This window comes from Helicoverpa armigera, chromosome 2, assembly GCF_030705265.1.
Source record: "Helicoverpa armigera isolate CAAS_96S chromosome 2, ASM3070526v1, whole genome shotgun sequence".
In the NCBI taxonomy this organism is placed as follows: Eukaryota; Metazoa; Arthropoda; class Insecta; order Lepidoptera; family Noctuidae; genus Helicoverpa; species Helicoverpa armigera.
Genome location: NC_087121.1, coordinates 9,476,726 through 9,501,809, shown reverse-complemented (window position 1 = coordinate 9,501,809; position 25,084 = coordinate 9,476,726). Strand labels below are relative to the sequence as shown.

General features: G+C 36.4%; 1 protein-coding gene and 1 long non-coding RNA gene across 2 annotated transcripts; both read left to right on the top strand.

Annotated features, from left to right (window-relative positions):
* Nucleotides 1-3,182: 3,182 nt before the first annotated feature.
* Nucleotides 3,183-3,739, top strand: LOC135118649 (uncharacterized). The gene is made up of 2 exons (XR_010277701.1): nt 3,183-3,310; nt 3,480-3,739. It is a non-coding gene; the product is annotated as an uncharacterized LOC135118649 (long non-coding RNA).
* Nucleotides 3,740-16,905: 13,166 nt separating this feature from the next.
* On the top strand, nt 16,906-18,717 carry LOC110378363 (V-type proton ATPase subunit e-like). Its single transcript, XM_064039860.1, has 4 exons — nt 16,906-17,188; nt 17,369-17,416; nt 17,557-17,644; nt 17,954-18,717. The coding sequence occupies exons 1-4, from the start codon at nt 17,055-17,057 to the stop codon at nt 17,999-18,001; spliced, it is 318 nt and encodes a 105-aa protein (XP_063895930.1). The 5' UTR covers nt 16,906-17,054; the 3' UTR covers nt 18,002-18,717.
* The last annotated feature ends 6,367 nt before the right edge of the window (nt 18,718-25,084 follow it).

Sequence of the window (25,084 nt, the reverse complement as noted above, 5' to 3'; positions counted from 1 at the left end):
TCTACATGGCATTATAAATAAAAAATAGGTATAAGTACTAGGTAGGTTGGATCTTGGAATTCTGCGTAGCGTAGAAAGGGATAGCAGTGTTCATTAGTGACCAAAATCTAACAGAAATTGTCTCCAAAATCCTCAACACAATAAATCATTGTCCTCCTAATCCAAAGTTCCTTAACAAATCACCGACAATAATAGTTATTTTACACCATTATGCAAGCTGTGCGACTAATCCTTTTGTCTAATTTACGACTGTCTGATACCAACAAACGTATCTCTCGGATCAATCAGTAATTAAAAGGGAGCGGTACAGACGCCGACGAAAGTGCTAAGCCTGGTTCGTCCCTCGACGCAAACACACGTGGCCGGCACGCGCAGCCCCATTACATACACATTACGGAGATATTTGGACTATTACCGGACGGTTATCGCGTTATCTTCGCCATCGGATCATCCAGGATTATGCGGAGTCTGGGAAACTTACACAACCTATGTGTACTCGGCCTCAAGTTACACTTTACTCCAAGTAAATAACAGAACTACTCGATTATACAATATACGGAAAAAAACAATTAGTTGTTCGTTTTTGCAAGTATTAATTTGTACCGCACTACTAAAATAGGTGAATAGCCTTCTATTCAACTATTTCAGTTTCGCAACTGCAACAAAAAGTGTTGAGAATTTATGCTAAATGCTGAACAAAAAGTGTTACGCTTTGTAAACACACGTTTCGTTTTCTTAGAGTCAGGTGTAAAACAATTTAGAATAAATCGCTATAAAATGTATTAAACACATAAAGGCAAAATGGAGCCATACAATACAATAAAAATGACAGTCATAACACCACTTTAATAAGAAACATTGCTTCCGATCCCTGACACCATCAAATTACAACAGACGAAGGGGAGGACTCACTTAAATATGAATCATTTCATTATAATGCCGTATTCAATCCGAGTAAACCTCACTTCATGTTGTTATTACAACAAGGGAGCGTACAAACATAAAATGTATTATACTCGTGCGCATAAGCCCCGTGGAGACGATAACTGACACTTAATACCATAGAGCGTGACCGCATTACTCCGTGATCTATGGTCCGCGGAATCTGTGAGCGCAACTTTATCTATGAATCGCCATCGCCGACCTGTCAAAAATTGGAGGGAACCGAAATCGGTTTTGTGCGAAACTGTATTCCATTAATCTACAGGGCACTTTGTTCCTTAATACTTTGAATTAAAATGTATATTTGGGCTAGAGCACAGATTTTTTTTCTTTTTTGTTTGTATGCGAACGTAATATCTAGATGTATAAGGGTAAGACAGAAAGTTGAATGGTTTGTTGTGCTTTTTGGTGTCGGGCGAGGGGAGATCGAGGTTTTATGGGAACAGCAAATGCGGCACGTGTCAACCGATGGAATTAGCCGTAATACTTGCATTAATAAAGTGTGAAATTGCCACCGGCGGCCGGTGTTTGTTATAATTCTCTATTAGGTGTTTTTTGAGCGTCGTCCCCCGGGAATGACTTGAAGTGAGCTTAATTAGATTGTTCTTTTGCGGAATACTCGTATTTTAAACCTCAGCCCCTACCTTGTGCGTAACAATTCATTTGCAGTAATCAAACAAATTATCGAGCGTGAATTAAAGGTGAGTGCACCAATCGGAATTTCCAGTTAATTGTAGATGTTTTATTTAATTTTTAATTAGTTCGGTGGTGCGCGGTTGCGTGACGGGTGATACCTGGCTACAATGGCCGGAGCGTTGTATTTAATTCCGGCGTGGTTTTACGGTCACAGTATTTTATTGATTGCTGCGACCAGTGAGCCGCGACGCCCGGGACTGGATAAACAAGGGCTAAAAAATAAATAAAAATAAAGATGGCGAACAAGGCACCGCCCCCCGTTGCGACGGTGGCTACCGTTTCCAAATGTCATTCTCAACCGTACCAAATGTTGTGGAACGTTCGATCTTCGACAGAAGTCGATATCGATGCGCAGAACCGTTATGTATTACAATATATTCGAACATATTCAAAAGTTACTCCTACTCAGTTGGCAGCAACAAAATTACTGAAAAGTGTTGAAGAAATCTGAAATAAACAGATAGACAGGGTACAAAACATACCTACAAAAAGTTAATAACCGGAAAATGTCGCTTAAAAGACACGATCTATTGTATTAGCAATAAATCAACAAAATAGGTATAATATAGAACTAATGAACTGAACATAATTTATATTTATCGACTATCGATAAAACGAAGAACCTCTCAATTTTCCACAGCCAACCGAAGCAGTAAATCGATCGTATTTTTTTCAGTCAATCGTCTTTCAATTCTAACTTTGGTGATATCGTATCGACTTATTCAATTTCGAGGGGCATTCGCATTTGTCGTGGTTCGATCATTTCCGTCGATTTTTTATGGTATCAATGTCGATAGAAGCATCGTCCGATTGGTCACGCGCATTCCTACGATTTGTAGAAGCTACTGATAGAATTTTCTTATTGAGTGGCGGGTCAGGTGCATTGCAACGTCACGAAGCTACTTGTTCGTGTATTGAATTGTATACTACATAGATATTGGACTGTCGATAGCCGTTAGAGCTAGAATATTGAGTATTAATGTCAAGGCTGGACGGTCAATAGACTTGACATTATCAGTTACTATTTATATTTGGATGATTTCAAAGCTTCGATCAATATTAATCGACTAGTCGTTATCATATTAAACCACTACAGGCAGACTTAATTATTTCTCCATTTTTTTTTCAGGAGAAATATAAATATTCTTTTTTGTTTCTACATCAGGTTAGACTGGAAGAAGCCGGCCCCAACATAGTTGGGAAAAAGGCTCGGAGAATGAGAATTACCTTTTTTGTTTCTATAAACTCCTGGGTTATCGGCTTTCAGCATTTATTTCACTAGTGAGGGGTTTTCATTTGTTTGAATTGTAAACATATTTTAATAGAAATTCTCTTAACAAGACAACACAGTAGCGACCAATACCTCAAGAAACACCAAACAACCAGAATCGTCTCATCAACTCATCATTTAAAATTGTCAATCACAAAAAACCTAACAAATGTAAAAAATATATAATCATTGGTGTACAATTAACCCTAGATCACTAACCTTCGTCAAAACGACGACGAGGATTTTAAAAAAGTGGTATAATTTTTAAGTGCGTCGTCGCACGCATTTCAAATTCCAGCTAATCTCAGTCGAACCAACGCTCGCGCGGCACACGGGTGTATTTTTTGTGTAGTGGCCCTGTGCTCGCCGTTCCAGCCACCATGAGTCGTCGAATCGACGAAGGTTAGTATTAACGCAGCAACATTATTATTCAGGATTTTATTTATTTTTAATTTTTTCGAGTATAATTATTTATTTTTCTTATATTAGTGTTTTGTAAACTTTGTACTTAATTTACCTACATTGAAATAAGTACCCACACTATTTTTATTTGAATATATTTTTATTTTAGATACGATTCGTCACCTGTTATGTGATGATAATAGTGACGAAGAAACTTCTACTTCTACACATGAGCCTGATCAAAGAGAAGATGCCGATAATCTTTCTATGCCTAAAAAAAGAAAACTTTGTGCAATTTGCCCCTCCGCAAGACGAAGAATCACAAAGAGTCGTTGCACTAAGTGCAACAAATCCTTGTGTGGCGAACACAAACTTGACATTTGTCACAAATGTATTAATTGATAGTTTTTTTATAAAATGTTGTTTTCTTTTGTTGATTTTATTTCTTAATTCTAATATTTTAATGATTTTTTGAGTCTTTGTTTTGTTAGTTATAAAGATTTTTAGCATTTAAAAAACGAAAATGTTGATATGAGTAACATTTTCGGGTCTCAATTAAAAGACTGTCAAAGTAATTAAAATGTGATTTTAGTGAATAAAAAGCTGATAACTATGTTAACAAATGATTATTGTAATAAATAAATAAAACACAAAAATATTTTATTTCATTAAACCTAACCAGCTCCCCCTTTTACATGGCGTAGTCGAAACGTCGAAGGTTAGTAATAAGCGTTGTAAAATAAGGTTAGTAATCTAGGGTTAAGGCAGTTACAGACTCCCTGAGGGGTATATCAATTCCATGTATTTAGTGTTGAAAACTATTAATTAATGTGCGCAAGAGTCGATGCCCCGTCGCGTCTGATCCTGCGCACGGCATGGGGTCGAAACGTCCTTGTGTAGAAACACCATGTATACAAGGCTTTAAATTACGGAGTTCACACCTGCGGGATTTTGATGATTAATAGGTGGGATTTATAAATTGGGACAATTTGTTTTTTTATCGTTTGATTAATTTAGTCATGTTAAGTGAATGCTATGTTATGCTGAGAACAAATAACTGTTGCAATAACAATATTGGAGAGACACTCTTTTTTGAAAACCAAAATTAACTTGTTTTATGATAGCTTAGAGACATGGCCTTGGTATCTTGTCGAGTCTTCTTCATGTGACCAAGTGTTGAGGACCGTGTTTCTTTTGACCTTTCAAAAGAACGTATTAGGTATACCAATACCTACCTATTTGAAATACAAATCTTTGATTTGACTTCGATGCTATTATCGTTATGCTAATAATTATGTAGGAAAACATTTGAAACAAGTCTCAATTAACACAAAAATCTTGGTAACATTACTAACACAATAAAACGATGTCTTTTCCCAATTCTACAAATTGATTCGAAACCTATTTGGTCCGTATCAAATGAGGCGTTCTGTTAGGATGAATGTTGTTGCATGCCTTCGTCATTCCAAAGGAGATTAGAAAAATAAAGTGGACGCTCATCAGTTCTCACATATGTATTAGTTTTTATTATTAAGTTGTTTAAAGTTAAAATCGTTCAATTTAATCATGAATTTGTTGAGACTAATATAAAAATAAACTTCATAGTAGGTAGTTCCTACTATACTACATATAGTAATAAACTAGGTACCTACTGTAAGGTTTCAAAATCATTTCAGTTCATCGTTACACGCTGTGAACTAATAGGTATGATGTAGGTATCCATTCCCTATTACGAATAGTTGATCATAGAAAGATATACATATGATTAGCAAGTGAATACTTAAGCATGCATGTAGGTTGTTTGAATACGTCTAGAGATCTATTTTAGCAACCATTAATGTAAATATTATTTGACAAGTAGTGTAATAAATAAGTAATCTTCGAATTATCTAGCAGATGATAGTGAGCTATTTTGGGAATCAAGATATAGTTAACGACAGAATAGATAGACAACAAATTGTGTGTCTTCAATTACAACTAAGTAGTTTTCCTGTACTAATTAAATTTTTCTTCAGACCGCCGAGGTATAAGTAAAATACATTGTGTAGGTATTATTTAGATATATAGCTTACATCGTGCCCTATCCTGAGTAGCCTCAATACCTACGCTATTATAGTTTGGCAACTGCTAGGGATCATCATATCGGCATGATTTTGGCATCCAGGATGATACCGAGCTCGTATAAGCTTTGCACAAATGCGAGCAGATTCGAAATGGAAGCCTTACTTTACAAGAAGTTGGTTGGTAAGTAATTATAGAACCTGTTCTATGATTATTAAAATTTTCCTTACGTGTCTACAAACTGCACAGATTATCAACAACAAACACATTCACATACAAATTCATACAAACCTTAGCAACAACTTCAAAGAGCACATCAATAACGGAGATAGCATCCTATTTGCCTGTAAAAGCAATAATTTCGCGACCAATAAATAAATGTTCGCGATAGCCGATCAAAACACACCGCGTATATCAATCTACTATTAGTTAAACATATTGCAAAGGGCAGTGAATCAACTGAAGTCACTGGAACGGAAACTGCAAGCGTTAAAATAGGACCCGATAGTGTAACACACAGGTCAAAGGAAATTTAACCCAGTGGTGAACAAAATAAGGTTGGGTTTTATATGTGGGATGTCGAGGTCGCAAGTTTTGGTGCATCGGAAGTTGTGTCTATCAAATTATTGGTCCGATAGATAAGAGTTCTTCTTTTTTAGTGTGCAGGGCTTCGGTTTGTGAAAAGCATTTTATAGTAAACAAAATTAAATAACATGTAAAATAAATATTTAGATAAATAAAAAAATTTAAGACATATTTCATTGTCATTGGAGACATGAAGCCCGTAATGAAAGGAATTAAAGGCTTTATCACAATCTATCTGAATGTCAGGGAATCTTTAAGGAAGCGCACGTTCCTTATACAAATAGTAATTATCAGACTGAAAACCCACGTTAATCATCATCAACTTCAACGTAAAAACGCCTTTCCAGTACTTACTATATATATTTGTTTTCAGAAACCGCCCATACAACCATATCAGGTAAAGGACATAGTTGAATCCTGCAGGTATAGGTACAGCCAACGTAGGCCGTGACAAAAAAAGAAAACAAATTAATGAAAATATCGAAAAATAAATTGCTTTCCGCGTGTTGGTGTTACAATGATAAATTGACTAACGCAAACGTTGATATTTTATACCCTTTCATTTTATTGAAATACCTTTACATGGTCACTAACAATAACTGTTGTAAGAAAGGTCTATATTACCATTGTTATTGCCTATTTCTCAAGCCATTTCTCATTGAGTCCTGCTCGATATTTCATACGACTTTATCTTTAAAACAAAACGGACAGTAGCAGGTTATCATTAATCAATCGTTAATTAACTTGCATATGCAAAACATTCACACTCCTCTCAATTAACAACAAGATGTATAAAGATAATATGCAAATGTTTCACCTTCGCACGCATCCTTCATTTCAACCATCTCGTTCTTCCAAACTGCTTATTGTATAAACCCATCTTTTTCAGTTACAAATGTTTGACATCGTTCCTCGATCGCTTTCAGTTGTTCCTGATAATTTTTAACGCGTTTCTTTCGTCCTTTTTGCGTCCGCTCTAATTTCGATATCACCATCCCTTTTACCAATAACAAACGAGCTTCGATAAATAAAAAATCGTGCGTCTCTTAACATTTATTCGAGAACGCAATGAAGTAATATTTCGGCGTTTATTAATCGTATTGATGACTTTTTTCTCGTAAAGGGCATCATGTAGTTAACTGCCTTATAGAATGTAATTATTTCATTATTTAACACTTCGGGCGGTTTTAATGAAAATATACAGGTTCCCTTATATTGTTTTGTTTGCCAATCAACTTTTTTTGCGGTGAAATTGTTGTTTTTGCTCGAAAGGCTAATGGGATTGCAATGCTAATTGGACGCGATGTCTAAATATAATTTACATTATTGCGAATGAGTTTTGTTCGAATCAATTTATACAAGTGAAATGAGTTTCGTTATTTGCAATAGCTCCTACATTGTATTGTTTTGAATAATAAGAGTTATTTACTAGTTAAATCTAAAGCCGGCTTCTTTTTGTCTTTTGCCTAGCTTTTTCCCAAATATGCAGCAGACGGCTTCTAGTCTGACTGACTGCATTTACTAGTGTTTACATGGACCGACTGCCTATCTGACGTCCTCAGCCCGATTACGAAGGCAACGTGATAGGTACGTGATACGCCTAAAACTGGTTGACAGCGTTTCTTACTTTTTACAACCCATAAGACTGTCAAGCTGCGGACCGACACAAGACAGCCAGGACCCACGTTTTAACATACCTTCCTGAACAGAGAGTATAAAGATTCGATAGAAGTCATGCCGAGAAGGTGTGAGATCCAAAAGGTATAAAGTTTAGACCAGAACCTAGCGAGAACAAGAAGACGACAAACCTATCACACTCACGCTTCTCAGAGACTCTTGGTGTGAGTCCGCAGCCGCTACAAAGTCTATCTATCTATTGGCTATTGAACCAAATCAAAAAGCCATTCATCTTGCTGCATCAGATCTTGGCAGATTGTTTACGCGATGCCTCTGTATTTAGGTCGCTCTGAATGGACAACTGAATGGGCGATAAGGCACAGCTGTGATTCAATGAACATGAATAATAATTAACACAGTGTTATCGATATGATGCACAAATCATTACCAACTCTGTTTTATTGTCCAATTAAATTTGTCGGAATGAGTTTGTGTTAGAGTGAGGCAGCTTAAATATCACTAATTTCTCTCATCACTTTCATTTATGGACGTGGTTAGCTATGCTAGCCATGTTTACAGTCTTCAAAAGTGTTATACAACTATCAAGTAATAACTAATGTAATATAAGTTATATTTAAAACTTATATTATTTACATCTAAAATTGATCCACTATTATTCAACTGTTCCTACAAATTCGACCTAGGATTTCCGATTCATACAAGATGAGTATGAATCAACACCAAAATGGTAATTTGATAAGTTTGTTTTCTTATGTAGGTATGTTTAAATATGCGATTTATATATCACCTATATATCCATTTCTTATTTCAGACAGTAATTTAAAAAATACAATTTACATCTAAATAAAAAAATCTTGGTGCACTATCACATAACCCTAATGCGCGGGCGCAGCGGTGTCAAAGGAGCTGTTGGTTACTGCCAAGTTATCATAATTTCGTATTCGACATCTCGCAATAGGTTATCAGCGACAGATCCATTGGGAGCGCTGCATCCGTTCCTAATGATAGTGCTATCTACAATAAACGCAACTACTCGAGGTATAAATGTTTCTACAAGATCATCCTCTAGGTACAAACTTGCTTATTATAGTTAAAAACCTTTGACGCTAGCAGGTAAGACAACCGATCTTGGCTAAGAACCACCATAGTAATTTAGTTTCATGGTAGACAAGCATGTGTGATGTCACGATTCACCATCATAGGGATAAGATCGTGGAAACACCAACCTTGTTCAGATTAAAGTAAGCATTTCAGATTTTCAATTTTCAAAAAAAATCGTGGTGGCCTAGTGGGCAAAGAACCAACCTCTCGAGTATGAGGACGATTCCACGCGGGTTCGATTCCAGGTCAGGCAAGTACCAATGCAACTTTTCTAAGTTTGTATGTACTTTCTAAGTATTTCTTAGACACCAATGACTGTGTTTCGGATGGCACGTTAAACTGTAGGTCCCGGCTGTCATTGAACATCCTTGGCAGTCGTTACGGGTAGTCAGAACCCAGTAAGTCTGACACCAGTCTAACCAAGGGGTATCGGGTTGCCCGGGTAACTGGGTTGAGGAGGTCAGATAGGCAGTCGCTTCTTGTAAAGCACTGGTACTCAGCTGAATCTGGTTAGACTGAAAGCCGACCCCAACATAGTTTGGGAAAGGGCTCGGAGGATGATGATTCAGATTTTCAATTTCTCATTATTCTTGTCAAATAAACGGAATTTTATTATAGTTTAAATTGAATTCATATTCAAGCACTACAAGCGCATTAGCAAAATACTAGCAAACAGCTTAGTTTTGAATTGATGAATTTTGTCTTTACGAAGAGTTGATTGGCTTATTTATTTATGATTTCACTTATTAGTGCCCATAAATATTTGTGCGAGTTACTTATATTCATGAAATTGACCGTGAAGCTTACTGATGCTCTTGACACTAGTTTGATACTCGTTGAAGAGTCACCAACGGCTAGACCTATTTACATTTTAAAGGAAAAAGGGGATGATAAAAAATGGAAAGACCAGTAAATAATATAAATTTAAAAAATACCGGCCCACAGCGTACCGTGTCATCCTTACTTAGAATAAAGTAAGAACAAGAAGAAAATATCCAAGTAGTTGAAACATCATGTTATATACAAATCAGTAAGAATATAAGTACTACAACATTCAACTCTTAACATTTCAATGTTAATGTCTTCATCAATTCGGCAGTAAATGCTTGCGGTGCGAGTAACTAGTCCCAACTTTAACTGCTTATGTAAGGCCGACAATAGCTTTTTACGACAAAACCTGTAACTTTATAAATAGTTCTGAAGTTATTGTTATGCTTTATAGTTTCTTACATGATAGATATAAGCCGCTATTTTTGAGGCCCTACCGCAGAGAAGCATAGCAAAACATCCTCTTAGCATGAGATCTATCATTTTACGAGTTTATGATTTTCATGGCCACAAAGAACAAAACAGTTTCCGCGTTTTAATTTTGGAATACTATTGTGTGGGTGGTAAAGTTTCTGTTGTAAGATGGAGCCGATATAACCTTTGGAGAATGTCGATCTATGTAGGTATATGGTAACATTAACAATTGAAGGAAACTTATGAAAGAAAACTCCTGAGTAAAACTGTGGACACAGCTCAGCTTCTTCAAAAGAAGAGATTCTTTTCAAACTATGTTGGGGTCGGCTTCCAGACTAACCGAATGCAGCTAAGTACCAGCTGTGTTTTACATGGAGCCACTGCTTATCTGACCTACATAGTACATGTGCATAGCTCATAAAGGGTGTTTTTCTTAGCCTGAATTGACAGCTGGGCAAAGGCCTCCCATTTTGTCTCCAAACACGGTGTTATTAAAATCAAAACCAGCCTCATTAAGTGGTTCTTTTCCGATTTCCCCGCCGCTTCGAAAGCCCAACGTTGGTATAAATCGAGCACCATACCAGCCCGCGGGCTTTTTGATCGGGCGCGTTCGCTTTAACTTATGTGTCCCCAGTGAGCACGCTTGTTGCCAATGATGCATGCGTTCTTTGCGTGTGTGCGTGCGTGTAAACATGCATATTCAATTGTTATGTGTGTAAAGATCTATTGCTTATAAAAAATGTTGGATGGGGTAAATTATTGGTAGGTGAGAAGGTCAAGAATTGATGCCTTTTGTGGTTAAAAAAACCCTTTGGTAAACAACTATTGATGGTACATACATAGATGCAAACGACATTTTCTTGTGAAAAATTGAGGAATTAATACTTAGTCACTATATGCATGCAACACCCAGGAAGTGGGACATACTGTTAATACTTTTATAGGTGCCTATGATAAAAGCACATGGAATGATTATTTTACTTCTTTCAAGAATTTTGTTTATTAAAAATAAAAACTCTAATAAAACAGCAAACAACACAAATCAAAATTTTAATAAAAATCCTCAACAAATTGAGCATTACCAGTGATAAGTTGGCAGCAACATGAAAGAAAGCAACAAACACACAGCAATTCACATGATTTACTTGTGTTACGAATGAAGTAGAAACGGTGCAATAATACGATAAAACTATTGGTATATTTCTTGGCCATATATCATGTTTATGGGCCATTCCGCCGGTACATTTCGGCAATTTCCTGAATTATTGTACACTGCTGCCGAACTGGTTCTATTGCTCTGCTCTGATGTATCGCCTCTATTCTTCATAAATAGGCTTTGGTCTTAGAGGATTGCATATATCAAAGTAAATGAAGAAGGCTTGATTTAATTGAACCTTACTTTTCACTTCGTAAGTTATAAATGCTAAAGGACCTCTGTCTATGTGTTGCGCATTCACACTAAAACGGCTGAACCGAGCTAGATGAAATTTGACAGAAAAGGTGATATCTTGGATACCGGACATGTGTTTATCCAGGTGAACCGCTGGCGAAAGCAAAACAATTGAACTATAGAACTTTTCACAGGCCCTTTCTAGGATATGGAAACTTAGTCTGACTAAATCATTAAAATTACATTAGGAATTTACTGGATGAATAAGCGTGAATAATTAATTTTAACTCGTATTAAAGTTTCGATAATTTAGATAACAGTTATGAATGTCATCATCTGCTGTAAGTTTTTTTAGCATAACATTTATTTCTAACAAAATAAATAAGAAGTATTACTTACAATACAATTGTATATTTATAAACAACCCATTATGGTAGCTAAGTTATTAGTTTTCTTTTTTGAGTATTAACGGCCAGTGTCCCCGACAGAGACAAATAAATATCAAAGAGTCGATAAATTATAACAATTGGGACTTGGCATTAATACTCTTTGACACACGTAAACATATTTCGGTAGCTTATACGCACTTAAATTGACGATTTTTCATTTCAATATAATATTAAGTACGTTGTCAGAAAAATCTAAATATAGAATCTGTTTTTTCTTGCCATAAAAAATCTCTCTTTCAGTTTGACGTGGACAATTTATTAATAACAAGCTTGCCAAGTAAGCGCATATTTGTACCTACTTATATAATTAGTCGAAAAAAACAAACGACGAGATAATTGTTAATTTAAATTAATCTTGTATTTATCGCCATAATATAAACAGCTCCGGTTGTCATCCGTGAAGGTACCTAAATGCGCTCAGAGAGTAAAATAGCAGCAGCTTGACTTTTTCTCCAACTTTGATAAAGATGTATCTTTACTGCGTAATCCACATTTTCCCGTTGATTTTATCCACATTGGCTCAATACACAGATGTTTATGTTCTATTAGAATTAGGAGCAGTCATTAACAAATCTATTTTAGGGCTTCAAAACGACAAAATACTGAAAGCCTCTAATGCTCAAGAATCATGCTTGGATCCACTAGACTTGACTAGACCTATAAAGGATATAAGCTGAACATTAGAAATAACCTCCCCACTCAGAGACATTTAATGATTACTTTAGTCACTCCTTAGTGACGGAATGTCATACAAATCCTTCACTAAGGAATGGCTTAAGTAACCATCCTTTTCAGTCCCTTTTCAGCTCCTAAAGCCAGAAAAACTACGTTATTAAGTAACAAACCTCTACGCCCATTACGAAACGCTATGAACCCATGAACTAAAAAAATCAATAACAAATATAGTTGAGTTAATTCAATATTACAATTAGAGAAGTGTCGACAGTGTGACGATAACATATGTTCCACTAATGTTGAACAAAACAAACTGAGTTCAGGGGTCGGAAGATAAAAACTCTTGTATTAATTTGCTGCCGTAGCCGTGACAATGTCGGTCCATCTTACTCATGCGCTTTAAATAGATATTAATTAATGTAAGGGGTATTTGAAATGATTTTTAAGAACTTTCTGTATTTACTTATAGGAGAAGCTTTGCAGTGATAAAGGTAAAGGTTTACCTGAACAGAATTCATAAAACTTAATTGAGTACTTTAGTCTCAATGTGCACAATTTAAAACTAAGGTGCGGGTCATCGGACTATCTTCTGACTTCGTAATATATGTTTGCATACGGTGTTAACAGGGAAAAAATTTGAACATTAAATGTACATACACCATACCTATTTGTCACATTTAAATTAATGATGTGATTGCTACAAGATGTTTTACCTACTTTAACGCAAACGCAAAAAACGCATCTCAAGAGGACCGGCTTCATCCGTTCAACATACCAGCCAAATGCCGTCCACTGTAAAATGTAAACCTCCCCCAATGAACCAACCATCTCAGTCTTGGATAGCCCACACCATCCACTACCCATGAGTAGAGGAGACATGGTTTGGAATGGAGACAGCGTTTCGGCAAACAGTGAATAGGATGTCCTGCTGCACGGTGAAGTAGTGATTTGAAGAAGATGGACGCCGATGATAGGGTGTAAAATATTGACCTGAAAGAATTAAGCTCTCTTCTTTTATTAGATGAAACCTTTTCAGATTTTTTCGAGAGCAGTCTCCGGCGCTCTCAATACTTTGGTCACCTTACATCTTTGTGACGCCGCTCCTATGATACGAAGGTTATCTCACTATAATAAATAATTGAAGTTGTCTTTTTTCAAGTAACCGCCGCCGATAACATGTTTATTGAATATTAACGCTTTCGACGCAATTAAAATTTAACGTTGGACGGTTTTTTTAGGTCGACTGTAGGTCAGTCGGACGGGATTTAATCTGGTGTCGGGGGAATCAGATGATTGAGTCATTGCCTTTGGTTTTGCCATGATAACTCTTATTTAGGATGATGAACTTTCTTTGTTTTTTTCGTGCGTAGTTCCTAGACTATATGGCTTCATAACTACCGGCTTGAGAGTGTTGGACTCTGAGAATTAGTTAAAACATTCGTGTTTATCTGGATAAGTCTTCAATGCTTAAACCGATCAGAGAGGTAGAATGCCTGATTGGTTGCTCTCTTTCCTTAAAACTTGCGTACGGTGTTCTAAGTAAAGGTGCCACAGTGCAGTGCAGAATAATGCCATAACATCACTATCATAAATACTTTGTTTGAAGGTTTTGTTACGCTTCCACTCTAAAACGGCAGGATTGATCCAAATATGTTTTTTCTTGGAGAGAGGTGCTTCTTAATAATTCTAATTTTTTACTCCGAGGATGCAGACGAAGTCACGAATGAAAACTAGCAGAAAATAATACGCAAACATCTTCAAGTAAAACCTAAAACCTGTGAACAGCTGACGTCATTCACCACGTTCACAGAACTAAATAAGACGTCTGGTCGTACGCGGCCGATGATTTGTGGCTAGTGCTGTCCCATTGTGTTAGTGTTGTGCCGCCGAGCGTTACAACGTTGCTAAAATAACTGGTAGACATGAGATTGTTTGCGGGAGGTTTTAATGTGTTCCTTTGTCCGGTTAATGGGGGGCGGTTGAAATTGTATTTTTTTTCTGGAGATAGGTGTTGCTGTAGTTCTCATTGTGTTAGGGATCTGTGTGATTGACTGGCAGTTGTAGATATAATATTCTAATAAAGCCTCTGTACACCTACTATTTTTTTCAATTTTATACATGACTCGATATGATTTATAGGACTGAAGTAACGGTATTCAATTCAGGAAAATATTTCAGTCCTATGTAGAATGATGCTAATGTATTATTCTATAGATATACATAAGCCAACGACCGAAAAACGAGGCAAACAAATTCCAATACAAACACAAATAAATAAAACAATTTAAATAAATTCCGTTCATAAACGGTCAGCCGAGTTAATACGGATAAAAAATATCTACGCTAGGCACGTACTGGCCAAATACCCGCGAAAATAATTTAAATAAAGAATGGTAACGGCATTGCAGGGCGGGAATGTATGCGCCGCTCAGTGTTGCCAACCGAATAAAAATAAATCACACGTGATTTATTTTAGCTGCGAAGTCACATGCTATGTTCTGGGTCGCTGCAGCTACGCTATGTATGACAACTCTCTTGCATATGTTACTGCATAGAATTTTGTATTCAAGGAAATGCTTTGGCGACTTTTGTTTTATTTATTTTTGTACAGTTTGGGTTTGTAAGGCAACGATACTGCATATTTAACTTGGTTCAGATGCATCATTGTATATGTTATCGTTAAGCTCTATTTTGTTGTCATATTAAATGATAACCGCGAAATTTTATAGGAGTTTATACTAACGCAAAGTTGTAAGAATCAACCTTTGAACTTTGCCATAAACCATAGCTATTGATAGGTAGTATAACGGATGATATAAAATGGATGACGGAGCTATTCCAAAATTAAATTCAAATCATGGAACATCGTCACACCCTCCGGAAATTGAAGCAAGCGCCGCCGCTTGACCCGCTCTGTCAAACTGACAGCTGTCAAAACGGCAGCCTATAATATCTGGAGGCAAAGGCGTCGCCGTCCTCTGACCGTGAAGATTTCCGATAAAATGGAAATTAATATGAAACGAGAATTTTGTATTCAGTCTCGGATCCTCTCTATATACCTATGTACCTATATCGACTCACTAAGATAAAGTTGTACTATTTTGTTGAACTGATGATTTCTTGTAAATCTAAAAGTATATTTTTAAAATCAATATCGTCAATATTTCCTTTCACATTGAGTCTCTCCAACAAGATTTTCAACATAAAACCTAACAACAATCTCAAACAAGCCATTAGATTGATCTGTCTTAAATCTCCGAGATAACTGTATAAGGTTTCACATAAAATAGAAACTTAAAAATCAATTCATGACCTTAGAGGTCAACTGGCTGAGATGAAGGCGATAGGGAACAGGGAAATGCACTATAAATGGCCATCAGTGTGCGCATCGATATTACCAATAAATTCTTTGCTATATTTCCCCGTACCAATAGATAAGGCACTATGATGTGGTCTGCGCACACGACTCTTCCCGAAGCGACGATTGGGTAGAAGCGGCTTTTTCACTGTCCCAAGCATCTACTTTGAACAGAAATACTCTTGCCTCTAAGGGTATTGGACTTTAACACTGTAATGTTTTAATGCTTATAGATCCATTTCTAGAAAAATATTCTCAAAGGACTAATATAAAGACTTTTAAAAGATACTCTCAACTATGTCCAACTACACTTGGGCACATTAAGATTTAATCATTCTTATGGGGTCTCGAGAAGTTGTGTTATGTCACAGCATCTAATTTACCAGTGAATAGGTAAGCACCACCCTTACATAAAAAAATGAAAAATAGTATTTTTATAATTATTTCTAGAAATATCTTAATAAAATAAACAAACAAGAAAGTCTCTCCACACTACCTCGCCTGTTCGCTGTAATGAAGACATACTGTACGGAGCCCCGCCCCCGCTAAGCGGATAATTGAGTCATTATAGGTGCGCTCGCGCATACGGCTCTCGTGGTATCTGCGATCGGCCGATAGCGATTCCGATCCGGCCTCGGGTACCGCCGTGACGTTACTTAACGTAGCCTAACATGTTTCTTACTTGTATCTTGTGCTATGATATACTGATTTCTTAAATTAAATGTAGTAAGTAAGGGTTTATAATAACATAGAAAAAATCTATATTCTCATATTCAGTTGACTGGTGATATCTATTCTACACTGCTCTACTACTACTGTTTAGGGCTTCTACTTACTTTTTCTCTTGTAGACCACACCCGAGCTTTTTTTCGTAAGCACTGGTACCAGATGATAAATTTTTGTCTCACTAAGGGAAATTTGTACTCTGACATGGTACCGTTATTTCTCTACGCTACACTACTTTTGGGACATTTGTTTAATTATGAAAATAACTACTCATTCAACATATTTACACATAGTTAAACTATTTCACAACCAAATAAAACCTCTTTACAAGAGCCTGTCAAAAATCTGACACTTGTCAACACTTCTTCTATATTGGTTATCTTTTAAAGTTTGCTTAATTAGCTTTATTGCTCGCAAAACTCAGCTGTTTCTCCCATCATTCGAAATAATATCTAAGTTTATTCATCGTTGGGCAAAATAGTAATTAACAAGACGTGAATCTGGTCTTCGGGAATCAGAATGTCTTCAACGGAGCAGCCTCTCAGAGCTCAGGACAATGAGGCTTTCTATACACCGATATATGTCCTGACAGCTGTGTTTGGCGCAGTCTTTATCTTTGGACCTCTTTTGGTTAGGAAAGGACCTAATAGAGGGTAAGAGTAGCCTATGTACTTACTAGTTAATGTACAGACTAATGAATTAACAAACTAAAAGACCTATAAGACAGAACATGAAGGTTTTTAAAATTTCGTAAATACAGAAATATATCGCGTTTAAGTCCGGATTACTGAATTCAGTGCGCTGTAGAGTTTTCACATTCTTTTTAATTTCAGAATTACAAGATGTTGTATAATGCTCGCTTCCTTCTGCATGTGGATATTGTGAGTTATGATATTTTTATTTAATCATATGGATTAAAATTAATGACCCTGAAAGTATTGTATTTTCCTAAAGTAACAAGAGAAGTATGTTGCAAATGAAAAAGAACTATGTATTATTTAAATTATATGTTTTGTTTCAGCTGGACAACAATGTACATAGCGCAACTGAACCCGTTACTGGGACCTCGCTTGTCGAACATATCACTGGCCTGGGTTGGACATAAATGGGTAAATCTTTTAAATTAATAACTCTACCTATTCCGTAATAAATAATTCACATAAGTAAACATATAGGTAGATATGTATTTAAGACTAAAGCTCAATTTGTGGTATAGGTACGAAGTACGGTTTGATAAACTAGACTTAGGAAGCAAAGTTCTGCATAGTGCCCACATTTTAGACTAGGTACTTAGCAAGTTCATCCAGCCTATTTTCAAACACGTTATCTCTCTTCACAATTAAACCTCTGTAAAAACTGCAATAATAAACTTATCAGTTCTTTTTAAATCTGATTGATAATAAGTTGTTTTCTTCTAGGGTAAACATCCGAAACATGTTGCAGAATTGAGAGAAGACGGGACTTAGTTCAGTGACCTCGCTTATAAGAGATAAAATTATTTTAAGTACTACTAATTACTTATCCTATGTGTTAAACGTTACGGCTATTTTAAGAACCTGCTATTAACATATTCAATAAAATTAAATAAGAAAACACATTATTTTTATTAGCTGCACTAATTTTCAAAATACGAATGGCAATTTGATTGTTAGGATTTACGTTAAAAATTTTAGGCGCCGAGCCGATTTTCATAAAATTGTATGTGTAATTAGATGGGACTCTGGAGTCGTTTACAAGTAAGATACCTAGGTGCTTATATAACTCAGGGTACCACTACCAGTCTGAAGCACTGCCAAATTATAAAGATTAAAAGACAGCGAATCCAGCGAAAAAAATCCTTACAATTTTAATTCACTTTTAAAATTAATATAAATACAGCATGTCTCTATAAAACCTAAACAAAAGTAGCTACAATCTATAAATTCTAGGTAAAACACAACATAAGCCGAAACAAAACGCAATCAAAAAGTGGCAACACCAAACGAATTGTAATCGCGCACGCCCCCAAAACAAATCTGTGGGTATCGCAAAAGATCAAAATAACATTTGTACCGAAATCATTTATCAGAGCTGATTCTGTTTCCATTTGGCGGGGTTTGGCCCACGCCACGGCTTCGGCGTGTCATTATGGTGAGGGAACATGGTGGGGGATTGTAGCGATTTATACTGTTTGTTGGAGTAAGGATAAAAATTAGAAGAATAACATTTTTGGGATAATAAAAGAAAAGAGATAGACGGAAAGAAGAATTAGGGATAAGTAAGGTCATGGTGAAAATTACTAGCTATAGGCTATATGGCAAGACAAGTAAACCACGTCATTGTAACCTAGTAAAAATTTTGAAATATCACAAAATGTTATTGATAATTAATGAGACATACAAAAATGTTTACTTATGTGTTAAATAAAGTAACTTAAATTAATCAAAGTGCATTTTGATGAATTCATTATACTTACTCATAACTTGATAGCTCCAACTTGATCACAAGAGTCGCAAGAACATACCAAAACTTCAGCAATATATTCTGAAAATCGCTACCGCTTATGCATGTAGTCTCAGTCCCACATTAACGTGCTCAGACTAATGTGTTTCAGGGGAATAACACGTTGCTGGGGAGTTAGTCATTAATACTTGTTGGCGACGACGTTCACATTAAAATTTAATATTTGTGTTACCTTGCTGTGCTTGTTATGAATAAATAAATACTCGATTTGGTGATAGATTTTGGCAAACTTTGACTTAGGTAACTATTGTTCAATCTTGATTCCCCTTTTTACACGCTTTTTATTTTCTAAGTAGACTAGACGTCTTTTTCCATACCAAACCTAAAATAGTTTAATATCACCCATGGAACAATTCGGACCTGACCAAACCAAACAAATTCCTAGCAATACCAATATAGCAAGGCCTTAACATCAACACACAATACCGCTCGCCAATAAACAAAGGACCCTCACCAATAAAATAGGTGCAATTACACAAATCCTCAAAAAATCCCTTTACAAGATCATCCCTAACAGTAACTCAATTGTCGCGTCGGCTGTTTGGCCGATCTATTTTTTGCTCGGCTCCAGAATTCGCGCCATATTGCCAACCACCCCATCTAAATGATAATTCGAGGGCCCTTCTTACAATAAAAATTATTGCGGCCGGTTTATTTTATTACACTTTATATTGTGTTCGAATACCTACACAGGGGATTGCGTTCACAAAAATAGTTTTCGTTGCCAAAATAGGCTTTATTACATCGTTGTAAAGAATGAAACCCTTTCGAAGTATTGGTCGTCGAAAATTGTGTGTGTATGTCCAAACTTGTCACAAATGTCGTATTCGGCAAATGGACAGTGATTTCCCGTTTACCCTTTGACCAATTCGGTTTCGATTCGTCGTATTTACATTTCTTCGGGTGCGTTTTCGTATAAATTGTGTTTTTCAGTTTATTGCTGAATAGTTTTGCGTCGTATTTTCTAAACGACATTGTAATCTCGTAAAATGTTTGTAGAACTTTATTTTGAGCCAACCATTGACTATGTTCTATAATGAACATGATTTACCTAGCGTTTGCAAACTTTGTTACGATTCCGTATCTTGTTTGCCAAATATCAAAATTTAACTGAGAAATCTAACCGCTATTGTCCAAATTATAACGTTTGACGTGGATTTTCTTCCTCATGGATAGTTGAAGTCAATGCTTAGTTATTTTCATTAACACAGCAATTCAGACCAAGTTAAACTCAACCACGTTTCATTTTATACTGAAAATGAATTTATACCCTGCCATGCATAGACATTAAACTAAATACAAGATAACATACATACACATTTCACATTAACACTATTCACATGCCTAGCAAACAGACCTGCAAAGCTGACAGAGGTACTATAATACAGTAATCAAGCACAAGACAAAGCCACCCCATTCTTATCTCCCTGTCAGATCGCAATCAGTGTCGCCATGTTTGATGTCATTATGAATCAAATTCCCGCCTTTTTACTTTTTTTTCCATTCGCTAGGCACCGCCAGATCTCACAGCCGATAAGTTCTTTATTATCCTGGATGATTTTTTAATCTGTGCAGCTACTTGGCGGTTTCGCATTAGTGTATTGCTTAGAGAATTTAAAAAAACGGAACAGAATAGAACAAGCTTCTACGCGAAAGTTGCTAATTATAATCTAGCCTATAGATGGGTTTTGAAGAAACATACCGAACTAATAAACAGTGATAACTCACACAACAAAATTACCAAACATAAGGATCATCATATCTTGTTTTACCAATGACTGATGAAAGGCGAGGAAACCTGAACTATCGGTAAGTTCTGAAATCACCAACCCGCATTGAGCAAGCGTGGCAATTAACGCTCAATCCTTGTCCGTGTGAAAGGAGGCTTGCGCCCAGCAGTGGGACGATAAAAAGGCTGATGATGTAAAGCCTTGTTTGGCAAAGGGAAAAAACGGCATTTCGTTTCCAGTAGTTAAAATGCTCTAAGGTGTATTGTTAGTGTGGGGAAATTGCGAGGTTCTGAGAACAATGGCGGCGCGGTGATGACAGACGCGGTTAATGCGAAGCGTGATTAACTACCAACTTGGTCTACTAAGTAATACTCAGTGTGATAGGCTTTTAATTATTGTTATCCGGCTTTTTTGTGGATGTAGTTACAATGGGAATCGATCATTTTAATGTACAAGTGAACACATAGATATTAAACAAGAGATATGAAACTCTTCGTCGTTGTCTTTTATATCAATTTATCATTATATTGCCTTGCACAGAATGTACCCCAATGGCACCGAAGACGCTCCGTAAACGATCAATTAAATTGCGCTATAAAATAGGGCTATAATTGAAGTTTGCGCTATGATTTTAGCGACAATTTTATTTTTCTTGTAATATTACATAAAAGTATTGTAGATCAAGAAGCCGCCTAACATTTTCACCTATCCACAGAATTGGACTACCAACAAAAAACTACGAACACTATCATGAACCACACAACCAAACACACGTAAGATAAAATTAAGTAGGTAAACAACGGACCTCGGACCAGACCGGCAAACTCCCGCAAACTTGGGACTCTTAAGTAGATTTTCCAATTTGAAACTCGTTACGGGCGGAGTCCCGACTCTTTTTCACTTGGACTGGTCACGATTTATCGGCCAAGTTTGTCGGACCACGCGAACTTTGAGGATGAAAATTGTCAGCGAACCTTATTTATAACTCGTGGTTTGAACTAAGAACGTGTGTTGTTGGTTTGTAGATGTATTGTTACGACTGTATTTATGAAGCGGTAATTACAACAATTTCTGAAGTATGGGTCATAGCAAAGGTCTTTTTTTCAGAGCTGTGTCACTACATATATTGAATTGAAGAGCCACTTTTTGCAGAACCAAAAACACGAATGGAACAGTTTACTTTTTATGCATTGGTAGTTTTATTTTCAACCTAATTTCCTTAAGCTTTTAATTGTTTGCTGTAGAAGTTGCGATAAGTGAGTAACAAGATCACCCCCGACAATGCAAAAGTGACAATTTCATCTCCCTCTATTTGTCCACAACTTACCTATATTGCAAAATAAACATTGTCTATGTAATTATTTGAGCAGCACTAGCGGCGTAATGGCGGCGCTTCCTGTGGCCGCCATTAGTGGCCATTTCCTGCCGACTTCCGGACCGGCAGCGCCACCTCGCGGCGGCTGCTAACAATTGCTGAAGGCGTTAAATGCTTACGTTAGAATTTCACTCGAATTGGAAACGTAATGACGATGTTATCGCCTTTATGCGACGCTTGTAATGCGAACACAAATTGATACGGACTGGCTGGTAAGAATATATGTAATTTGAATTTCGAAGGAATGTTTTTCGCGGTGGAAGAAAATATTTATCTGTAAGCGCCCTAATATATCCCCAAAGATAACATAGAAAATAAAAGAATCTAAATAAATAGATTTCCACAATGGTTTTTGCATACCTTACTTATTTGGTATTTTTATCACCAAAAATAATTCTCATTTCCTTCTAACCAACAGCAATTTAGCTTAATATTCCCGTATGACCTTTTCAGCCATGTCACCTCCTTTTAGGAAGTATAATGATAAAATTAATGGTGTTGCCACACTAACAGTTAAGTGGCGGAAACACATTGTCTGTTAAGAGCCACAGATTACAAACACCCGAAGTTTCAACCCTCGAAAGTTTATTCTGCTAGCAAGTTTTTCTAGGGAAATAAAATGGCCTGGTTTTTGTAAGAGGATTACTTATTTCAAAAGCTATTTTCATTTGCCTTGTAATCTTGATATGTCCTAGGTAGCTAGATACATAAGTATTTTCTATGAATTTTTATGCAGTTATATCTGCAAATTTTTCAAGTTCCCGGATAATTCATCCACTAAGTTAGGTATGGTAAACCTTCGTCGTCTTACGTAGATATTTGATATTTTTACAACATAATTACTTAGGTACCTATTTATTCATACCTAAGCACATATTCAAGATATTAGAACATATCCTAGCATCTAAACATCATTATCCATCTCACAATAACCGCTAAACAGCAACATCTGTACTATTGGCTACAAGCGTTCCTAGAGCTAGCAAAGCCCGTGATTTACTGCAAACGTAACTCATATCCCTCTCGCAAATCTAATTAGTCCAGAACATTCTCAATAAATCCACATGATACACTGTAATAACGTCATAATCCCAGCTCGAGATGATTGCCTCGACTCGATATATCTTTTTTATGCCCGTTTATCGCCCGATAATATAATAATCATATCACGCTGACAATAATGGCATGCCAAATAAAATCTACCTACCCCATATTACACCTAGCTGCCAACGTTTTATAATGATTTTTGGTTAATTCCGAGCTACAATAGTTTAGGTTTTATTACTGATGTTGTAAGCTTAATTTTGAATGCATCCAAATGCGATTACGTCGTTTTGGCGCGAGAAAAAATCGCTTGTTCGAAAACAGAACGTGTACAAATTGGGTGAAGTTCGGTGCGCGCGGGAAAGCAATATGTTTTTATTTCTTTTTAATTTCCGGTTCGTTTTAATGGCGTCGAAATCAATATAATGGTGAAGCGGCCATCGCCATTTTCGCATTTTGTGGTTTTGCTCATTTAGCGTGGATGAGCACGATTCAACAGTTGTAGCGGTCACTTACTCTAATGAATAATGACCACTTTTTAAAAAGGTACATACTGCATTATTTAAAAGTGATGAAATAACATTGCTTTTATAGAACATACAAAAGATCCTGAATGACTGAATGGTATTCAGTTTGTATAATAGGAACTCGCATGTGCAATGCTCAAACATAATGCCAGCACATAATATACAGCCAATCTGAATGATAAACACCTAATAAATTATTATAACTTTATTGTCCTTTAGAAATTACTAAATAATTTACAATAAAATTAAAAACTTCCAAAGAATTTAAATTGCGCAATTAAAAGAGTTTATTCGGAAATGCTGAACAGACTGTCATTTATTTTTTATTACAGTTACCGGCACGGATGTCGGGCTCTCGGCGGAAGAGTGGGGATCGCTTTGCGCACCCGTACGCATAAGGCAATAAGGCAGTAAATCGCTTGTGCGCAGGTGAAGGTCAGGGCCCGACATCCGTGCCGGTAACTGTACTGAGGTGTAAAATTCTACCGTCTATTAACTTTAAAAGGATCTGCAGCATAAGAGGAATAAGTGATTTGATCTGATTTCACATGAAAAAATTAAAATCTTTCATACACATAAGGTAATAGAACGTTGTTTCAGCCATTAACCTTAGGTAGGTACTTATAAATACGGCTAATATTATTAATCACACTAAAAAGGTAGGTATTTTATAAGTCCTTAATGAATTTAATCACTCCAACCGTTTGACTTTCATATGAAATGTTTTTGGCATAACAAACCTCAACCTTCTCGTCACTGGCAACAAACAAATATTTTCAAATACAGAACTTATAAAAATACAATGTTCGTTCGGAGTTTAAAATTCTGCGCGGCTCCCGCCGATCCATCGGGTGATTGCGTCTCGCTCGTGGCAGACATCTTGATTTTTTTGCAGCGAACCCGTGATTTAGGAGGAAAGTCGCCGGGAAAGGCCGCATGAATTGACGCTGAAAAATGTCGCGCACACTTAACGGACGGCGGAGTTACGTTCTTAAATTATTGGTATTGTTTTGCCGTCATGCATTGTATTAATAAATCTTCTGAGAAAGAAATCTAAATGAAATTGCAAGCTAGACAAAGCAGAAGCTACAAAACTATAAAATAAATAATCAATTTCGAGGTCGTAACAAAGCTATCAAGCGTGGTCGTCGGGCACAAGTGCGGCAATCAATGCGATATGATTATGACCTGCAAGTGCGTTAGATTGTACGTTGTGCACACACTACACGCGAAATACATTAATGATAACGCGTAATGGATGACAAATATTTGCCCGCTGAGCAATTAGCGGCTTATACACAATTTTGGTAAAAGATATTATTATTAGGACATATTGTGATAGATAATTGTTAGTGGAGCCGCCAGCTTATA

Bases quoted from the DNA above. Each gene is read 5' to 3' on its own strand.
- LOC110378363 (XM_064039860.1), top strand. From the start codon at position 17,055: ATGTCTTCAACGGAGCAGCCTCTCAGAGCTCAGGACAATGAGGCTTTC. The intron at 17,189-17,368 runs GTAAGAGTAGCC...TTTTAATTTCAG, and splicing joins AGGAAAGGACCTAATAGAGG to AATTACAAGATGTTGTATAA. The intron at 17,417-17,556 runs GTGAGTTATGAT...GTTTTGTTTCAG, and splicing joins TCCTTCTGCATGTGGATATT to CTGGACAACAATGTACATAG.